The sequence below is a fragment of the Eucalyptus grandis genome, chromosome 8, assembly GCF_016545825.1.
Source record: "Eucalyptus grandis isolate ANBG69807.140 chromosome 8, ASM1654582v1, whole genome shotgun sequence".
Classification (NCBI taxonomy): Eukaryota; Viridiplantae; Streptophyta; class Magnoliopsida; order Myrtales; family Myrtaceae; genus Eucalyptus; species Eucalyptus grandis.
This window is the reverse complement of record NC_052619.1, coordinates 4,003,848-4,025,277: the sequence shown is the minus strand read 5'-3', so window position 1 is coordinate 4,025,277 and position 21,430 is coordinate 4,003,848. Positions and strand designations below refer to the sequence as shown.

Here is a 21,430-nt window from a genome sequence, read left to right as displayed (position 1 = left end):
AGGCATATGCGCAACCCCACCCCCAAGCACCGGATGTCCCAGTCTGATCTTGAATAATTACATTGTAGTTAAGTAACCTAAAGAACCGACCGTATTTTGGGCTAGCAGGAAAAGCAATATAAAAAATGTAAGAACCATTTTTTGCAAGTCCATTTTATAGAATGTTCAAGAGATTACAAGCAAAAATTTCCAACACAAAACTTCAGCAGAACTAAAATCAGAGAGGAATATCTGTATTTGGATTACTTGGCCTTTTATAGAATTGTTTGCACATGAGAGAGGAGAGAGGGAGAGAGAGAGAGACTATACATGCATTAGCTATGGGTAATATAAGATTCTCACTTTGTGGACAAAAATTATTAACCCAAAATGACAAACTACATTATCCTAGGATGCCCGGGCAAACCATGATCACTACCAATCGTCAAAAGTGCCTACTTCACAGTTGTGTGATCAGTTTAACAATCTTCCCTATATGTTAACTTTCACCTTTATTTGATCGACTCTCACATGTTTTGGTGTATGAATATCTGCAGCAGCGTCAACAGTAAAATGAACGGAACCAACACCGTTACATCACAAGGAGGAGGGCTTTCAGAGGGAATATAATGGGAACCTACTAAATGTACTGTTCCACTGTGTTCATCTTGCAGCTTAATGCTTGAAGAGCCTGAAAGAAACAACAAGAGGTCAAGAAACAGGAATAGTTGCTCATTAACCTTAAATTTTATAGAATCATTGATCCTAGTAATGTCCAAGGTTGTTGTTCCTATATAACCAAACAAACAGACAAGGCAGGAGACCTCCAAGGTAAAAAAATAGCATGAAAAAGCAAATGCTTCTTGTTCAGCTGTTCAATTTAGACCTTAACATCCAATTCTCACCTACAACTTGAGAGTACTAGGATATTCCTACCCTTATACGAGTTCAATGGAAACATAGTGGAATGAAGAAAAGATCCATAAACGACAGAGGAAAAGTGACATGGTACTTACAATTGTACTCTGTCCATCCAATGGCCTGCTTTTCCAGATCATACACAACAAGCTTATTTGAAAGCACTAAATCTGCAAAGCAGCACATGAAGCTTAGCATAGACTCTTTAAGTACAGGAAAAGAACCACTATAACAGCTTTTGACAGTGAAAATTTGGAATGGCATCATCCACAGCAGCTCAGTGATGGACCAAACAAGATATCAGGCTTCTTGACATCGAGTACAAGAAATTCAGTGTTTGATGTGTCCGAACTTAACAAAAGTTTTAACTGTCATAGAAGTACCAATGGTGTGCATTCAATGTCAATCCCTAGGAATACTGCTGAAGATGATCCATACACTTAGTTTCTTCATAAAACTCTGGCTACATATCTCAACCAAACAAACATTTACAGGATTAGAGACCTAAAAGCCTCAACTTACAGATAAAAAAAGGTACGACAATTTAAGTTAATCTACCATTGGAATACCCCAAGTGGAAGCAGCTGGTAGTCTCAGAAAGTAAGGAGGCAGAATAACAAATTTTAAGAGAGCAAAGCAGCAGTACTCACAAAATATGAGGTCAGAACAAACAACTGGGGAAATGTAAGTTCAAAAGCCAATTGGTCAAATATAACCTGCTGCCGCAAAATGGTGAAACTAGGATACCTAAAAGATCTAACTTTTTCAATGTACAGTGAAGCATGCTGTTGGCCACAACACACTCTCTGATATGATAGGGAGCTTCCTTAACATATAGAGAGATTGATGGTTAATTTTGATAAGAATGGCATGAAAAAAATTGCCTTGAGAACCATGGAGGATTTGAGAGGACCACGACTCTAAACTGGGGCAGAATTGCCCATAAAAGAAAGTTTCATCAGGCAGTGAATGCTCAAGGCCTTTCTCATCCTCACTGATGACATGCTATTGACATGCCTACTATTATTTCCTCCAAAGAGAAGTTTATGTCCTCTCAGAACATTGAAATAAAGCCCTTGTGAGAACCAAAATTAAGATTGCAGAGTTAGAAATTGGTTTTTAGGTATCGAAACCACAAACCTGCTTCACGGGCATCGACAACGTATATTAAGAAACTGTGGAGCCATTAAGACAATAACACTTGATGTAGATATAGAGATAGAGAGAGAGAGAGAGAGAGAGAGAGCGAGTAATAGCTACAGGGATTATTAGTGCTGACACCTCTGGGACAATCAATACCTCAGACAAGAGGTTTATATTGTGGAGATCACGTGAAGGCAGAAATCAAGTGTCCTTTGGCTTAAGGACAGCTTGTTAGTAATAGCTATAGGGATAACTAATGCTGACATCTCTGGGACAATACATCAGACACAAGGCTTACACTGTAAAGATCAGCTGGATGCAGAAATCAAGTGTCCAAGGATGGGGATCAAATCTTACACAGAGAATGCTCTTTTTATATCAGCCAAGAAAATTCTTAGGTGATTAACATTTGCCAAATACCAAATTTTCCAAATGAAGAAGAAAAGATGATACGACAATGAGGGATTTGTAAGAAGACGTGTAATATTACACATTAATATACCTCCGAGAAGTGTCAAGTTCCTTCTGTCACTAGACTGCATCCCACTATTTTGCCAACCAATACACCATAAACCTTCCTGCGAATCCAGTATTAGGAAAATGAACCTTTGAAATGAATGAACTCATTATAGATGCATAAAATAGGAAAGGTGAATAGATAATAGATACTCAGACCCATCTTGCCACCAGCCCAATTACCAAATATCATGCGAATAGAAGAGTACACTATTTGGTCCTATACATCCAGGTCCTACCCGATATACCCATCAATCTTAATCCCTTTTGTTAGTGTCCTGCTTGCATATTGAATGGCAGTGAAATTTTAACACATTTATGTACAAGCCACAATGATAAATTATATAGCTGTTATTTACAATAACTTATCATGAAATTGATCCATCTTATTCACCCATTAATCCATTAATTTTTTTAGCTTTCCCTAACTCCCTTCGCAGAAGCAAGGAAATATTCAGTTTCTCATTATTTATTTGTCTCAATTTGCGGTGTACACTGCGATGTGCAATCAGCATTATTTGCAGACTATGCACAAAACATTGGGAGTTCTAAGTGACTAAAAAGGTAGCAAATTGATACATTTCTGTCTTATTAATCTCCATGAAAACCGGAGCTCCTCAATGGATCCCTGTTAAGACCAGCTCTAAAGTTCTACCGATTGCCCCTGCTTGAACCAGGGAACGTCTTCCTTCAGACGAACAAATTACTACCATGAGCTCCACCAGCTCTAGTTGCCACAAGAGACAGGCTCTTGCCACCTTGACACTGGAGAAGACAGGGTTGACAGCTCAACGCTCCCCGACATTTCAGAGATCCTTTTCATTCACTTCCAGACAACTTTATAACTACTGTAAGTGGCATATATAGACAAATAGGACTGATAGTATAGAATGAAGCGAGCCCCGGATCCCTGGCAGCTTTGGCCGTGTTTGATTTTGGAAAACATCCCAAATTTTCTATTTTCATATTAAAAAGTGATTAACTGAGTTCCTCATTAGGATATCAACCATCAAGGACCTCCATAACATCAATGTCAAACATCATTTATACTCCAAGAAGAATTAGGACCCATAGTTCCTCTACTTTTCTATTAAAAATAAGGTCACTAACCCTTTATGGTATAACAAACAGTTAAGTTAAGCATATCAAAATTTTGACCAAGAAAAGGCATCATTAAACAGGTAAATGCAGAGATTGCAGGTCATCATACTTACATAAGGAAATAGATATTCGTGAGGATGAACATTCAGAGTGAGCGAATTTTCAAAATGAAAGGTGACATTAGGAAATCCTTCATCAACGCTGCAACAGGAGAAACATACATGAATGAGATCATATAGTTATCGTGCAATAAAAGGTACAAGCTACACGATGCATTATAGCACCGTGTAAAGGAATCTATGTTCGTAAATTAAATGAATGTCAAAATCATGTGAATACTACTGACACAAGATCACATCCCCCTGAAACTCTTTTAAAATCAAAAAAGGACTTTGACACCATAATCTTTTCTCTTCTTTCAGGCTTGTGAAATCAGCTATCAACTATTGGCTCTTGTGAAAGCCAGAAGCAGTGGCAGTAGTTGGCATGCACAAAAAAGATTCCACGCCCCTTAGGGGGAACAAATCTTCCTAACAGAACTCTTTTAGAATTAGCACACTTAAGTATAAATTCACAACCGAAACGAGACTAAGGGTGCGCACGACAAAATTTCTAGAACAGAAATTGAGAAATTAAAAATTTTAGCTTCTGATTTCTTCTAAATCAATTTATAAAACAAATATGTTCCAGAAATAGAAAAATCAAATTGCGTTACCAAACGGAGTTCTGTTCCAAACCTGTTCCGGGGAACAAAGAAACAGATAAATAGAGAAGTATAAATTTTAACATGCGCTGCCTAAGTTAGAACTGGAAACGCTACAAAGGCTTTATTGAAAAACTGCAGACACATAATCCTCTTTTGCTTTGGGACAGAAATTTGGCTGAGAGGGGATCTCAAACCTCCCACACGAAAACATTTTGCTAGTCCATCTAGACATCTTTTTCTTCATTTTTCCCGCTATGAATGTGTTAATATTGGTGAAAGCACTATGCAGATTCCTGACCCATTTATCAAATTCCTTTACAAGGAAAAAACATTTATAAAATCAAATGCAACATATATAACCACAAAATGCCTTTTCTGAATGATGGATCAATGTCAATGTGACTATAGATACACTATACCTCTCTGAATATTGGAAGCAAGTGTATTCATCATTAACCGTGTGGACATTCAAATCAGGCTGCTGACCAATAATCTGAAAACAAAAAAGGCACAAATGCATCCAAGTGAGCAATATGGGAGAATACTGAACATCGACATCCGGTTATACCACAGACCTTGCTTACTAATGGCTGATAGATAATTTCTGGAAGGTAGGCCAAGGTTGTACCACTGTCAAGTATGGTGCCCTTTCTGTCTCCTATCTCAAACACATCCGTTGTAAGATTTAGCAACTCAAGACCGACTTGAACTGCAGTCATGTTGACACTGTAATGTGGCCTGTAAATATTACAAAAGAGATTACATAAACTCGACTTACCACGCGTTAAAATTACTGGACTAAATTTGGCAGCCAGAAACAACACCATAAGCAAAATCATTGACATTATAGGGTATATTTATAGCAAGGCAAAACTTCTTCTAAGGAAACTGAGTACACCATGTATGAACTCCATTCTCATCTGATATCAGGGTGGGCTTGAGCATGGCAGATAAGTCCTACATTTACCAGATTGAACTTGCAGATAGCACCCAAACAGTGAGCCTAATGACTCCACAAGAAACTATGGTCCATAAATGTCGGGGCAAATTCTTGCCCTGGGCCAACAAACTAGAATTATGCTAATGCAACTGTTCTAGAAGTTCTTTAACAGGTGCTTTCACATCATATACATGCCAAGTGATCATAGCACCAAATCAAGAAGTCCTTCTAGAGTTACCTTTTTCACTTAAATTAAATCAGCAAGACTGAAAATCAGGACGAGGACAGGGACAAGGACAAAAATTCCAACAAATATCAGGGTTTTCTGGCCAGTGATACCAAGAGGATATGGAGAAGTTAAAACAATTTAATACGAAGGAACTAGTACAAAGGAGGAAACCACTCAAACAGAAAAGTACGACTAAAATTTAAATGAAGACATTTTAGAAGATATGCAACTTGGAAATGCATCAAAACGCCCAAAAGAAAGTAGGACAAGAAAACATACTGGTCAGGAACCATAGGAGTTGTATTCACTTTTGGTTGAATAACGCGTCCAATTGCAAAGATGCCACCACCATTCGTACTATCTAAACAGTGAGCAAACATCTTTTTGACATCTCCAGATGAAGCTAGCTGTGAAATCATCGATGAATTTGATTTTCCAAAACCAAGGATGCCATCAAGTGCCTCTTCATTATCTGAACCTAAATCTCCAGATTGTCTCTCGCCACACCTATATGTCACAAGCAGCAAAACCAATTTAAAGACTGAACTGAACATGTACTAGACCATTCAACAAATTCCTCACTGCAATTTGTATGCAATACCCCCTCCACCAACCAACCACCAAAACACTCTGTCAATTGCTACTTTGTCCGTGATACCCCTAATTTTATGCTATTTCTCCTCAAATATGCCAACATGGTACTAAGACAGGCAGTTTAAAAGCAAAAGAACACATCCGTCTCATTTGTTTCAATTACAAGCCAACAGTCAATTAGCTATAGAAGCACAAAAACAGAAGACACAGTCCTATTATGTTGTACCGAGGACCCCTCTCCTAGTAATAACTTCAAGAAACAGCTGAAGGTCAAGAACCCTACTAGCGTATTACTTAAACAATGAAGATGAAACTGACCCGAATATAACGCTTCCATTTGCAGTTGTTGTCTGGAGATCTCCAGATACTTGATCATATAACACCACATCCTTCACAAAGTATCCAGCAGTGGAGCTCCCATCACCATATATCTCAAGATATGGACAAGACACATTAGCGCTGCAGCCTGACAAGGGACCTCCACTATACCCTATGCAAAACGAGTTATCACAGTAGACCAGTTTACCAGTGTCCGATTGCTCTATATCATACAGCGTGAGGTCTATCTAATAGAATAAAGACAATGAGTCAGATCAAAGAATCATTGAGTCAGGAAAGACTAGAACAGAGGAACAACTACAGAGACGAAAGCATTTACATACACCAAGGGAGCTTCTTCTGGGGCATTCTCTGCACTGAATACAATTGATCCACATGAGATCACTCCCCGTGTCGACTTGTACATAGTAGTCCTTCGCAGGGGTCCCAATACCGATTTTCGCATAATAAAGCCTAAAAGAATCCAGACCCAGAAATCAGTTTCCACACACAAAATGGAATGGAATTGACCCCTATATTCAACTACGCCCCGTCTGATCATCCAAACACTAGCTGCCTTCATGCAAAAAACATACAACAAATCGTGTTTTATCAGCTCCTAATAGGGAGTCGCACAAGTCAACCACAACGACCACCGGCAGAATCGACGACTCCGACGGAACCCGACCCGAGGACGTAATCGATAAGGAAACCAAGCCAGAGAGGGACGGAAATTCGTACCCGACGGCGTCAGGGCGGCCGGTGCCGCCCAGGGGGAGATCAACGCCAGCGAGGATACGGAGCTGGCGCTGGGTGTCGTGGGCCTTGAGGGCGCTGAGGGACGTCTCCTGCCCGTAGTACCGGTACTTGAGGCTGAAGACGCCGTAGTTGCCGCCGCCGCCGACGCCGGAGCTCGCGGCGAGGACCCACGTCAGGAAGAGGAGGAAGGTGGGTACCATGGGGAAGGGAAGGGGAGGGGTGGGTTTATCGCCCCGCGTCTCGCTTCAACACGAATATGCCGCCGATCCACCGCCTACCCTCTTCCTCTTCCTCCTCCTCGGCTCTGAATTGTGCGCGCAAAACAGAGACAACGGCAGAGAACAGAACAGAACAGAACAGAACAGAACAGGAGAGAGACTCTGTTTTTGCGTGCTGGGCTGGGGTGTCTTCGCCTGCCCGCAGGAGAAAAGGGATCGTGGGAACGAGAACGAGAGAGAGAGAGAGAGACAGAGGAGAAACAACGTGGGGAAGATTCAACGATGGGTAGGACCATCATCTCCAACTTCCCCCCCTACCCGTAAAGATGACATTTTTATTAAACAAAGGAAGAGCCTTTTGGTCAGCTGGACCGTCGAATCCCACTCCCTTCTCGGACCGGCAAATTCGAATGTTGTTTGTTTCGAGAATTCGAATGTGGAATGGCATGGCCCTGGCTCGGTTGGGGGGGTCCTAATGGGTCCGTTTGCTGATGATGATTGTCTCATTCGCCCTCAAAGTTACCGCCTTGAAAGATCGAAAGTATTAGCCTAAGAACCAAAAAAAAGATAGGAGGATCGACCTCAATCTTATTATCCTGAATGAACAGCTCACATAAATAAATGGGTTATAGGACATATGGTTCGATGATCTAGATTTGTTGCGATCCCTCTCTCTAACTGGATCTCGAGAGAGCTAATGAATTATCAAGTGGGCATAAACAATCCCTACTGATTGCAACTTGATTTCTTTCGTTAATATGTTACTTTTTTAGAGTCGCCATTAATTTATTTACCAAGCCGACTAGGGAACCTGATAAAGTACGAGAGATCTCTTTACCTCGCAAGTAAGAAAATCTAGTTACAAGAACTTGATTAAATTAGATTAAACTAAAAGCTCATTTTAGGTATTATTACCATTTAGAGATTTGCATACTTATGCTCCATGTTTTCTTCTGCAGTTGCATTTAAAGAAAGTGATTTTCCGTTGACATGCATAGCATTCCATTCAAGTTCAATGACATCCATTTGCCACTTTTAGAATTTAGTTGAGGAAAGTAGAGTATTTTAGAATTCATTGCAATGCAAGAAAATTACTAATAAACTAAAAAAGTCAACAATCTATTGCGCTTAGTACGAATTTAGTTTTAAATATTTTAATTTGGTTAATTTAGTCATAAATTTTAAAACGATATCTAACCTAGAATGACATGTAATATTTTCGACATCAAGATATACATATATGCTTTTTTTTTTTTTGGTGACCCAAGAACCCCGTACAAATTACTAATAAACTAAAAAAGTCAACAATCTATTGCGTTTGTACGAATTTAATTTTAAACATTTTAATTTGGTCAATTTAGTCCTAAATTTAAAATGATATCTAACCTAAATGACATGTAATATTTTCTGACATCGAGATATACATATGCTTTTTAATTTTTTTGGTGACCCAGAAACCCCGTACAAATTACTAATAAATTAAAAAAGTCAATAATCTATTGTGCTTGTACGAATTTAGTTTTAAACATTTTAATCTAGTCAATTTAGTCCTAAATTTTAAAATGATATCTAACCTAGAATGACATGTAATATTTTCTTTCATCGAGATATACATATGCTTTTTCTTTTTGTGACCCATGAATCCCGTACAAATTACTAATAAACTAAAAAAGTCAAAAATCTATTGCACTTGTACGAATTTAGTTTTAAACATTTTAATTTGGTCAATTTAATCCTAAATTTTAAAATTATATCTAACCTAGAATGACATGTAATATTTTCTGACATTGAGATATACATATGCTTTTTTTTTTTTTTTTTTTTTTTTTTGTGACCTTGAACCCTGTACAAATTACTAATAAACTAAAAAAGTCAATAATCTATTGCATTTGTACGAATTTAGTTTTAAGCATTTTAATTTGATCAATTTAGTCCTAAATTTTAAAATGATATCTAACCTAGAATGACATGTAATATTTTCTGAGATCGAGATATGCATATGCTTTTTTTTTTTGTGACCCATGAACCCCGTACAAATTACTAATAAACTAAAAAAGTCAACAATCTATTGCGCTTGTAAATTTAGTTTTAAACATTTTAATTTGGTTAATTTAGTCCTAAATTTTTAAATGATATCTAACCTAGAATGACATGTAATATTTTCTGACATCAAGATATACATATGTTTTTTTAGTTTTTTGGTGACTCGGGAACTCCGTACAAATTACTAATAAAGTAAAAAAGTCAACAATCTATTGTGCTTGTACGAATTTAGTTTTAAACATTTTAATTTGATCAATTTAGTCCTAAATTTTTAAATGATATCTAACCTAGAATGACATGTAATATTTTCTGACATCGAGATATACATATGTTTTTTTTTTTTTTTGTGAGCTAGAACCCCGTACAAATTACTAATAAACTAAAAAAGTCAAAAATTTATTGCGCTTGTATGAATTTAGTTTTAAACATTTTAATTTGATCAATTTAGTCCTAAATTTTAAAATGATATCTAACCTAGAATGACATGTAATATTTCTTGACATTGAGATATATATATATATGCTTTTTTTTTTTTTTTGGTGACCCAGGAACCTCAGACAAATTACTAATAAACTAAAAAGTCAACAATCTATTGCACTTGTATGAATTTAGTTTTAAATATTTTAATTTGGTCAATTTAATCCTAAATCTTAAAATGATATCTAACCTAGAATGACATGTAATATTTTCTGAGATCGAGATATGCATATGCTTTTTTTTTTTTTTTGACCCATGAACCCCGTACAAATTACTAATAAACTAAAAAAGTCAACAATCTATTGCGCTTGTACGAATTTAGTTTTAAACATTTTAATTTGGTCAATTTAGTCCTAAATTTTAAAATGATATCTAACCTAGAATGACATGTAATATTTTCTGACATCAAGATATACATATGCTTGTTTTTTTTTTTTTTGGTGACCCATGAACCCTGTACAAATTACTAATAAACTAAAAAAGTCAATAATCTATTGCATTTGTACGAATTTAGTTTTAAACATTTTAATTTGGTCAATTTAGTCCTAAATTTTAAAATGATATCTAACCTAGAATGACATGTAATATTTTATGAGATCGAGATATGCATATGCTTTTTTTTTTTTTTTTTTTTTGTGACCCATGAACCCCGTACAAATTACTAATAAACTAAAAAAGTCAACAATCTATTGCGCTTGTACAATTTAGTTTTAAATATTTTAATTTGGTTAATTTAGTCCTAAATTTTAAAATAATATCTAACCTAGAATGACATGTAATATTTTCTGACATCAAGATATACATATGCTTTTTTGTGACCCATGAACCCCGCACAAATTACTAATAAACTAAAAAAAGTCAGCAATCTATTGCGCTTGTACAATTTAGTTTTAAACATTTTAATTTGGTCAATTTAGTCCTAAATTTTAAAATGATATCTAACCTAGAATGACATGTAATATTTTATGACATCGAGATATACATATGCTTTTTTTTTTTTGTGTGACCCATGACCCCGTACAAATTACTAATAAACTAAAAAAGTCAACAATCTATTGTGCTTGTACGAATTTAGTTTTAAACATTTTAATTTGGTCAATTTAGTCCTAAATTTTAAAATGATATTTAACCTAGAATGACATGTAATATTTTCTGACATCGAGATATACATATGCTTTTTTTTTTTTTTTTGTGGCCCATGAACCCCGTACAAATTACTAATAAACTAAAAAAGTCAACAATCTATTGTGCTTGTACAAATTTAGTTTTAAATATTTTAATTTGGTCAATTTAATCCTAAATTTTAAAATGATATCTAACCTAGAATGACATGTAATATTTTCTGACATCGAGATATACATGTACTTTTTTTTTTTTTTTTTTGGTGACTTAGGAAGTCCGTACAACCGGCAACTAGTGAATAAACCTAGGGGGACACATAAGCGGGAGGATCTACCACCCCTGACATCCTACTTAAGACCCCAAGCGACCATGAGGGGATTCGAACTCCTCTCCTTCATGAGAGGGAGAGAGCCCAAAGCATCGCGGCCACCAAGGCGGTGGTTACATATGCTTTTTTTCTTAAGGTTTAATATTATGAAAACTCCAAACTAGTATATAAATTTATCCCAAAGTGATTTTTTAACTATCAAAAACCTAAATTGATACACTAATGACAAATTTAACAAAAATTAATTTTTTGTCTATAAAAGACTCCAAATTAGTACATTTGTGATAATACTTGGTTAGTTTCCATTAAATTAAATTAATAAAAAAATCACAAATTGATACCGTTATGGTTACACTCGTCATCTAACTTAACAATTCGATGGTCAAATTTAATTAAAAAAATGAAGCATAAATCTATCATATGTATACTTGTTTGTGATTTTAATTTGGATAAATTATCACATGTATACTAACTTGGGATTTTCGAGATGTTAATACCTTTTTTTAACGGAAAGAAACTATCCTAAAATGCCTAGGATGCAATTGCCTAAAGTTACATGCTTCCTATCCTATATGATGCATGGATAATTATCACAAATATGATTCTTCTAAATGTTAATAAAAAATTATTTATGACTCCTAATTTTATACCATTCCCATAATGAATGCCTGCAAATATCCTTAACATTTTTGTGTAATAAAAATCCAAAACTTATACAAATGTGATAAATAGAGCATGGATGGAACTATAATAAAAGGCATATATGTCATAAATTTGGAGTTTTTAGTGACACAAAAAAATTAAACATATTTGTATCACAGTGAACAAATTCAGGACTTTTTGTGACAAAAAAAGTTGAGCATATTTATGCCATACTAGGCATATGTTAGGGTTGTATTTGCCCTTTATTAAAATTTGAAATTTTCTGATTTTTTGGTTTTTATTATTAAAGACATGCATTAAATGATTAAAGTTCTATCCTAAGTATTGTGTTAAGTAGAAAAGAAATGTCAAGAGCCACTCGGGATCTCCCCGAGGAGCCTGCCAAACTCCTCGTAGAGAAGCTTCAAAATCCAGGAATACACTTGGCCAATAAAAAGAAAAAGAAATGTCGGCACGATAGAAACCAGCACCGAAAACATCTGAATCACGAATCAAGCTTCACATCGAAGCTCGAGATTTTCCGACTTTTGTTTAAGTAAACAGATCTTCAGACACGCACGGACACCTTACTGGACCCTCTAGTCGACTTCCTAACAAATGCACCACAAAAGACGGCTTCAAGGCCTTGATGCGGACCAACCATGAGCTGAACGCTCCTGAAAACTGGTCTGATCAGGTGGCATCCAGCTCTCAAGCCGAGTTTCAGCCCCGAGCCTAATGTGAACTTCTCGGAGTCCCTGCAACCAACACGGATTAGTTTGAACAAGCGCACATAGAAGGGTTAAACGCATGAAGATGCTGCTGGTTGGAAGATAAATTCTCATGCTACCGAAAATCAAGGGAAAATTTCAGTTCCTTAATCAAGATAAAATTTTGCACTCCAGACGGATTCTCACCCACATTTTGTACCTTTCATTTCATGACATACAAGTACAATTTATCTACGAAACTGCTTTAGGCTTCGCACCTACAACTAGAAGAAAAGTCTAAAATTTGATAAGCCCTTTTAGATGCACATAGAAGAAGCTTAAATTTGGATGAGTGAACAAACTCACTGATTATGAAATTGCTTAAGACAAAAATGAGGAGTTCAATCACATATTTCTCAGCAAACACGCTAGGTGGAAGGTAAAACTATTCAAAAGTTGCTTGAGCATTGCAGATGTCCGAAACCAATGATGGTGCCTATGCAGGCAAAATTTCTCATGAATATGTTTTCTGAATGGAAACTGCAGAAGTAGAAACCGGATCCAAAAAAATCAAACTCCCAAAGCTAGTCTTCGTAAAGAATATCATATATGGAAAAATCTGAGTGCCTCCAGCTGCACCCTGTCATCACTGTCATTTCTTGTTAAAATGTGTCCTTGGCAATTTAATCCAATGACGGCAGTAGACAGGCACAAGTATGAAAGTCTTGAGTTGAAAAGAGCTAATTCAATATGCAGAGTCTGAGATGAATAACATTCAGAAATGAGAAGTGTCAGATAAAAAAGATTATCCACATAAATGTTTGTGCAGTGAAAGATAGTGAATATCATATGCATTTATTTCAACCATCTGCAGAAAAAAATTACAAGTAGGAGCCAAAACAATTTAGGTAAGGATGAAGGGACAGTAAAAAGCACAACACAATATCGCTTCCCCATTGGGAGCCCCATCATCACTTGCAAAATTTGTAATAAAAGTGCATATTATGTCTACATTTGCTAGCATGAATTTCTGAATGGAAGTTTCGAATTTGAAATCTGAAAAGCTTTATGAGCAACTTACAGCTGAGCTCTCACAAACCTATCTTATTTACAGCATTTCAATTTCTCCAAACCCTAGAACACAACTATTCTGATTTAGCTCCAAAACTATTTTAGTTTGACCTCATTGTACTTTGTGCCATTATTTCTCCTTTACATATCTGTTTAAGTCAAAAGGCACCAACCTGGATGATCACTTCTTTGTTCTTAAGCCATAGTTAGTTGTCAAGAAAACACAAGTGGACTGCAATGATATAAATAATATAACTAGTGCAGGTTGTGCAAGCTTTGCAGCAGGAATAGCATGTTTTTTAGTCGAATGGAGTATCTGAAAGTTGACTGCATCCTTTATATCTAAGGGTGCTGTTAAGGTTGAAACGTAATATCAAGAAGACTCTATCCAGGTTAAGGGTGAGCATGAGCCAGGTTGTTTCAGCAGCCAAACAGCGGGTCCTGTTACGTTACTTGAATATAAAGTTATGGTTTGTCAAAGTCAGTGGGTTCAGATATCTGCCAATGGCTTATGCATTAAATTCTGTTGATATAGCTGAAGCAAAAACTAGAGAACTACTGATTTCACGCCACAAATACACCAATGGATCTGAGTTGACTAGTGATAGTAAGAGTCTGACTAAATACCAGCTCACAGAATGGAATCTCTAAGTGAACTGAAACCGATTCAAAAGCAGGCTCAATCATAAAACCATCCCATTCTATTCCATTTCTGGATAAAACTGATGATTCCAGGCTGGCGAGGGACAATGGAGGAGGAATGTCTGCTTTGAATTCCAAATGGCACTTGGGAGCTAGCATATCTACCACCTGGTAAGACTACAGTTGGTTGTCATTAGGTATATATCATGAAAATGTCTTCCGACAGAAAAGAAAGTAAAAAATAAAAAATTGTCTTCTGAGCTTCAAGGCCAGGGGATAGAAAGAACAACTTTAGTTGAAGGAACATTATTTGATTTGGAATACTCTAAGCCAAAAACAACCATCAGAGACTAATAAAAACATAATTCTCCATTTATAAACTAAGAAAGTATACCTAATAAAGGATATTTTAGGCTGAAGTAGAGGCACAAAAATACTAAGAAACAAAACAAACAATCTGCTATAGTAACTTGTGAACAGAGTCAAGAGAATTAAAAATAGTTCCATGCTCTTGCATTATACCAATTGACAAAACCAAGCAAAAACTTGTCCCTCGATGCAACTCGTGATCACTCTTTATGATAAAGTAAACTCAAAGATGGTTTCAACCTCAAAATTTTACCAATAAATTCCATGAAACCCCATATATGTTTTTACTAAGATGGATCATATTTGTTTGGAGTTCAATGAGAGACAAAATTGTAATTCAAAATTGAATTAAATCTTTATCTCTTTAATTCATGATCCCTCAACTCTTTAACACTTTCCAAACTTAAAATTTGTTATCTTTGGTTAAATCTATTTTGTATTTTATTTTGTATTTACCAAAAATATGAGTTCATTTTCACAGATCAACTAAATTTTCAAGATTTTCCTACATTGATCAAATTTTAAGTTCTTTCACGCAAAGCGTGTGCTCATTTGCTTGTTGAAAGAAAGTAAAAAGTGAGATGAAAAGCAACTCAAAATCTTAATTGAAACAATTACTTTATCTAAACTGCTGAGTACAATACTCTAAATGCTTTGTATATCAGCCAAACAGTAGTTAGTTAAATACCTAGATTGCAGAAAATATAGCATATTCTCATATTATCAGGTTATTATTCCAAATACTAAACTGCACTAGTCATTCTATTAAGGCCTCACCATGAAAGAGGTATACTATATTCCAATTGGGGAGGGGACAAATGACAAACAGACTATACGAAGTGATGCATTTACATATTTGACATGTTCCCAGCACTCAAAAGTAGAAAGAAATTGGTGCCCAAATAGCGGATTTCACAAATGTAACGTTCAAAGAAATTACCTTTGCATGCCCATGTGTAGCTTTCCAAAATAACCTCTCATTGATATACCAACATGACAGTTGCAGTCACAGACCATTAGTTTTTCAGTTAGTGCCAGCCAGAGCCTTGTAACCTGTCTCTGCTTCATACCACCAGCCACCTTCTAACAACTAGTGATTGCAAATGGCTGGTAAATGTCTGTCTACCAGCCATTCATCAATGCCACTGCACAGAACATTAATCTCCAGCCAAGACCATCAGCCATTCATGTTTACAAAGCATATGAAGCTGCACCTTCTTTTCTTATGGGGCTAGGGAAGCGCAGAAGGGTGTAGGTGAAAGTCATCAAGGTAACGTCGATGACATTATATATATCGAGAGGTATACAACGCCTGCCATTCATATACTGTTATTGCTTAAGGGAATATATACTAATATTTTTTTCATTGTATATACTATATACCTAGATTCTCATGATCAAGGATGTGATGTAAATTCCAGTTAATTCCCTTTGTGACCTATTTACCTCATCCTTTCGTCAAGTCATACAATAGAAATGCTAGGCACCAAATCTCTATTTGAACATAGATTGGTATCAACACTTCCCAAAGGTCGATTTGACGGTAGATATCAGCTCTAATCACAATGCTAAAGCTAAGATTCAAAACAAGCACTAAAGCATGTCAAAACCTAACAAATTTAATTTCTCCGAGTGATCAACTTTAAGACACTTGAGCAAATAAAATTTAAAGAGAAGCCACCTGCAAGCAAGTATTCAAAGAGAGAAAAGCAATTGACATTGAAAAATGCATTTAGCTAAACTTTGCACCCCATATCACTCTTTGCATCTTGTAATCTGAGCTTTACAAGGATAACCTTTAAAACCAATTTGTCCCACAAGGTATGCATGGCATTGGCTATACTAACCGCATGTTGTGTTCCCTTTTCTACCAATTTGCTCTTTCCGTGGGTCTTCCTATGCAACTCTGTGAGCATAAGATTTCAAGACTACTGTGAAATTGAATAGCAGTACAGTGGACCAGGGTGCCAGTAAAATGCTCCACCCAAAAGTTAAAATGAGAAGGCAGGCATGTAAACATGCATTGTTCAATAAAAGCAAAAGGGTCTCAGTCGATTGCTCCAACATATACCGTGTAAGAAGGGTTACGACATGCACAGCCCTTTACAGATGCACTAGAAAAAAAGCCATCGCGACAAACACAATACAGCGAACGTACATTTAGTTGTAACAGTCTCACTTTATATGACAAACAAGTAAATGACCGGATTTATATCCCAACAATCACATCAAACAACTCACATTTATGATAGCACACGACAGTCACAAATAAGCAAAGATAATATCTATATATATATTATGATTTTGGTTTTCTGCACATTTGGTAGAAGAGGGAGATCATTGACATATTTATGCTGAAAGATAAGAGATCAGTTGCATTTTCTGACAAGTCCCTGGTAATAAAACCATAAGTGATAGGCTCGACATCCAATTCTTAGGCTATTTATACATTCAGGGTTATCTGGACAACCTTCTTGGCTGTAATCTTTGAAGTATGACATTGAATTGCTAAACTCCATCAGATATATTCCTTCGCAGTAGTTCCTACAACAGAGCGTTAGAAAGGGAAAAATGCGGGTAGTGGATTAATTAAATTTCCACAGCATGTGCCCCAGTCAATATTATCCTACTGCCAAAATCTGATGTGTTACATCAGCAGATTTATAAAATAAGCTATGGCCAAACTATCGATCAGATATTCTGACAAGGCTTAGGCCCCTGCAATGAATACAAAGCTGTTCTCTAAAGCAGGTAAATGATGATAAGATCATTTAAACACTTTACCCTAGGATCCAAAGAGGCATTTTAGGTTGGAGTTTGATCCTCAGCGTACTTTATACTGATTGATGGAATTGGATGAGATGGTGGTGATTGCAAGTAGTGAGCTTTGCAAGAATGAGGCGTTTTAGGTTGGGTTTTGATCCTTAGGGTACTTATACTGATTGATCGATTTGGATGAGATGATGTCGATTGCAAGCAGTCAGCTTGGCAAGAATGGGGTCCAACTTTAAGGAACAGAATAGCTTGGACAGAGATTCCAAAGGTGCGTTGTCCTCTGCTTCTCTGGAAACTGCAAATGATGATTCCTTCAATTTTTTCCAAATTTCAAAAAAAAAAAGTCAGTTTTTTGGATTTAAAAAGACTATAGCCAATGCTAAGAAGGGCTAAATTACAAGACAAAGCAATTCCAATGTCAATCAAAGCATTTACATCCACACATAAGTTTTTATAATGCTGAAAATGTAATACTTTCAACCAATTTTCAATAATCATAAAAAACAGAGGACTCTTTCAATAATCTTTCAAAGTTTTGCCCATTCCTCTCTTTTCACGTTGACAAGAAATCAAAAAGAGCAAATGCAACAAAGTTTCTCACACCCAAATATGCCCATAAGCCTCAAGGAGTTGTCTACTACCTACCCCAGTCTATTGATCTTGAATCTAAGTTAACCTATTCCTGTGAAAGCGCGATTGTTCAGCATCTTCTTCCACAAGCTGACCTTTCTTGGTCCCTCAGGATCTCCTAATGGTTTACTATGAGTTAAATTCCATGCAAAGGTAGTGAGTTAGATTTGGTTCCCTATTCATATTTTGTTTTCAGCTTGTAACATGCTACCAATCTCATATTCAGGCGACCATGTGACTGCTAAAAATTGCTAGAATTGTTAAATCTACAAAGTGTACACATAATATAGTGATCATTCGTACAGTTGAAGTAAAATCACAGGTTCAACTTAAATAGTCATAAAATTCATTTACATATTACCACCAGAAGATGTAGATATCATTCAACAACAAACTAAGCCTTTTCCCACTAGGTATGCTCAACTGCTCCATGAATACTTCTGTACAATCTAAGTAGATGCTCCATATCTTTCCTCACCGTGTCTCTCCCGTCTTTAGGCCTTTCACTGTCAGTTTTAACCCAAGTCTCCATCTCCAATCGTAACTCTTCACTGCAGCCTCCAAAAATGTTGGTTGAACATGACCAAGCCATTTTAAATGAACTTATCTCATTTTATCCTCCAATGGTGCCCAATTTATTCATTTCTAATTGTCTTTTTTGGCATGCCTGCATACCCAATGAAGAGTTCTCATCTCCTTTCTTCACTTTGTGCAAATTTTGGTGTTTGACCATCCAGCCCTCCATGCCATAAAGCATGGTCGGCCTTAATGGTCATCCTGTTAAATTCTTCCTTAAGCTTAAGTGCCATCAATGATCATACAGGACAACAGACACACTTATCCATTTCATCTATCTTAATTGTACCCTATGGGTGAGATTTCCATTTATTTCTCCATCCCTTTGAAAAATAGATCCAAGATATCAGGAGGTTCGCTCTTTGAGATATCCTGGTCTTCAAATCTTATCAAGATTCATTTGAACTCATACTTTCAAAGAACTTACAGTACACATATTTTGTTTTCAGTCAACTTAGCCAAAACTCTTCGTTTGCAGAAACATGCACACCACCCAACACAAGCCAATTCTAACCCAAGTTATCTACTTTCTTCAGCATCTTAATAAGAATCCACGATACAAATGAAAGCACATGTAAAGCATATCAGCTATGATTAACAGAATGTTCTAGCCTGGATGCTCTTGACAAGAACATATTACCGATTTTAATTTGTCTCTTGAAACTTTATTTCCTTGCATGCAACAAATTCCCAATTTTAATTTGACTCTTAAAAAGAATCTCACTCATTCCACTTCTTTACATGTAGCAATCCTATTTATACTTTAACCCCTAATGTAGCATGATAGGTCGTTACCCTGGGCAGAAATATGGCCCTTTTGAATTTCCTAGACACCATAGATATTTCACAATACGTCTTGAAGGAATTTTATGTTTTACATTTTGCTTTTCTAAATCTTATGGCTCATGCACTTCGACTAATTTCAATCGGAAGACCTTAAATTTCACAATATGCAAATTTTGACATGTAGATTCACATATAAATTTTCATATTTCCCTGAAATATGAAAAACGTTTCATATTTTTTTTATGAAAAAGGAAGAAAAAAAAAACTTTTTGCTTTTCAACTTTGTAAAAACGGACACATAGTTGAAACTGCAATGTAGCTACCGTTCTCAATCACTTTACTTCGCTCATTCATTTTTCTATCACACTCAACAATAGCATTGTCCTTTTAAGGTTTCCTCTTTGTTTGACTTTGCAATCAACTCCTCCTTATTCTTATGCAAGCCTAACCATCTAGTTGAACAGTCAAGCTACTCTAAAGGTTTCCTTTATTCAACTTTGCCAATCAAATAATTGTTTTCTTTTGCACACTCTCATAATTTAATTGAAAGTTCAACATATTGCAGCGATTACTCAAGAAGTAGCAAGGAACAAGACCCTCATCATGAATAGCAATGAGTCAAGTTTAATGAGGTTCCCAATCAACCCAAATTGCTTCATGTGGGATTTTAGTGCTATACATCATCAATACAAACATATGTACTTACATAAAACTCGAATAGACAAGACCTGTATGTTTTTAACCTCTAATGATCTGAATTAGACTATGTGGACTTCAAAGCTCTAATTATGTCAAAGAAGAAACATTTCTCTCACAAAACATGGATTACCAAATAATTAAACAAATGAACTTAAAGAGAGATTTGACCCAAAAAAAAAAAAAAAAAAAAAAGAGAGACAACCAGCAAATGTTTATTAATATTAGAGGTCAACTGAGACTAAGTAAACAACACTAGCTGTCATTTAAATACACAATTTTAAAATCATTTAATAATGTTTGATAAAGAATCAAAATTCTAGTTTACTAATGTTCAACTAAGAATCAAAATTCTCATCCATCCACCAAGCAATCCTACATTTTACATTGTCTTTGTCCTGTTAGGACCAAGTTTCGAGTAGAAAGATGAATTTGGAGTCTTGTTTAAGAACCTACAGGTTCCTCTTGGTTAGTTGGAATAATATGACCATAATGGAACTGCAGGACAAAATAACTAATGAGCAATCGAAATGATAATACTGTCTTAGGTACCGTGTTTGGGAACACCTCAGAATCATGATGGGATGTTTCTAAAAAATTTGAAACATGGTAGAATCATACCTTTACAATGAGAAAATAAATTAAGAACTCACCACAAACTTGTTAAAGATAAGGAGGAAAAAAGTACAAGAGAGGAACGTCACCCTTTGATTTAATTGTTATCATGCCACTAATGTTCCTCCATTTAAGAATTTACCTTTTCAAACAGTCATGCTCATTCCTTCTGATTCATTGCCACCTTCTCTCACATTAGTGAAAACACAGTAATAGTCTCTCTCCTTCCCACTATTCTCTGTAATTAAACATGACTATAGGGTTAATGACGAGTTTCAGATTCGTTAGGCAGGAGAACCAAAGCCGGAATCCAACCAGAACCAGCCATCTTACTCCAATACCTCATTCATTGGTATTTACTCTTTTCTCATATGGACAAGAGATAATCTACTTCAAGAAAACAAGGGTTACAAACCACTACGCAAAAATTCACTAGTTAGGTCCTCCTGCTTGCACTAGGTCAAGTATAAGCAATTTAGATCCCTTGCACCATATAGATGAAATCAATAGACTTGCATCTAGATCAT

The 21,430-nt window shown here is 36.0% G+C and overlaps 1 protein-coding gene across 1 annotated transcript; it reads right to left on the bottom strand.

Moving 5' to 3' along the window:
- Positions 1-208: 208 nt before the first annotated feature.
- Positions 209-7,739, bottom strand: LOC104456298 (aspartic proteinase 39). The gene is made up of 10 exons (XM_010071064.3): positions 7,186-7,739; positions 6,789-6,918; positions 6,445-6,692; positions 5,812-6,039; positions 4,939-5,101; positions 4,783-4,856; positions 3,771-3,858; positions 2,543-2,618; positions 996-1,067; positions 209-670 (listed from the first exon to the last, which is right to left on the bottom strand). Exons 1-10 carry the CDS (start codon positions 7,401-7,403, stop codon positions 507-509), a joined length of 1,461 nt encoding a protein of 486 aa, XP_010069366.2. The 5' UTR covers positions 7,404-7,739; the 3' UTR covers positions 209-506.
- Between the last annotated feature and the right edge of the window lie 13,691 nt (positions 7,740-21,430).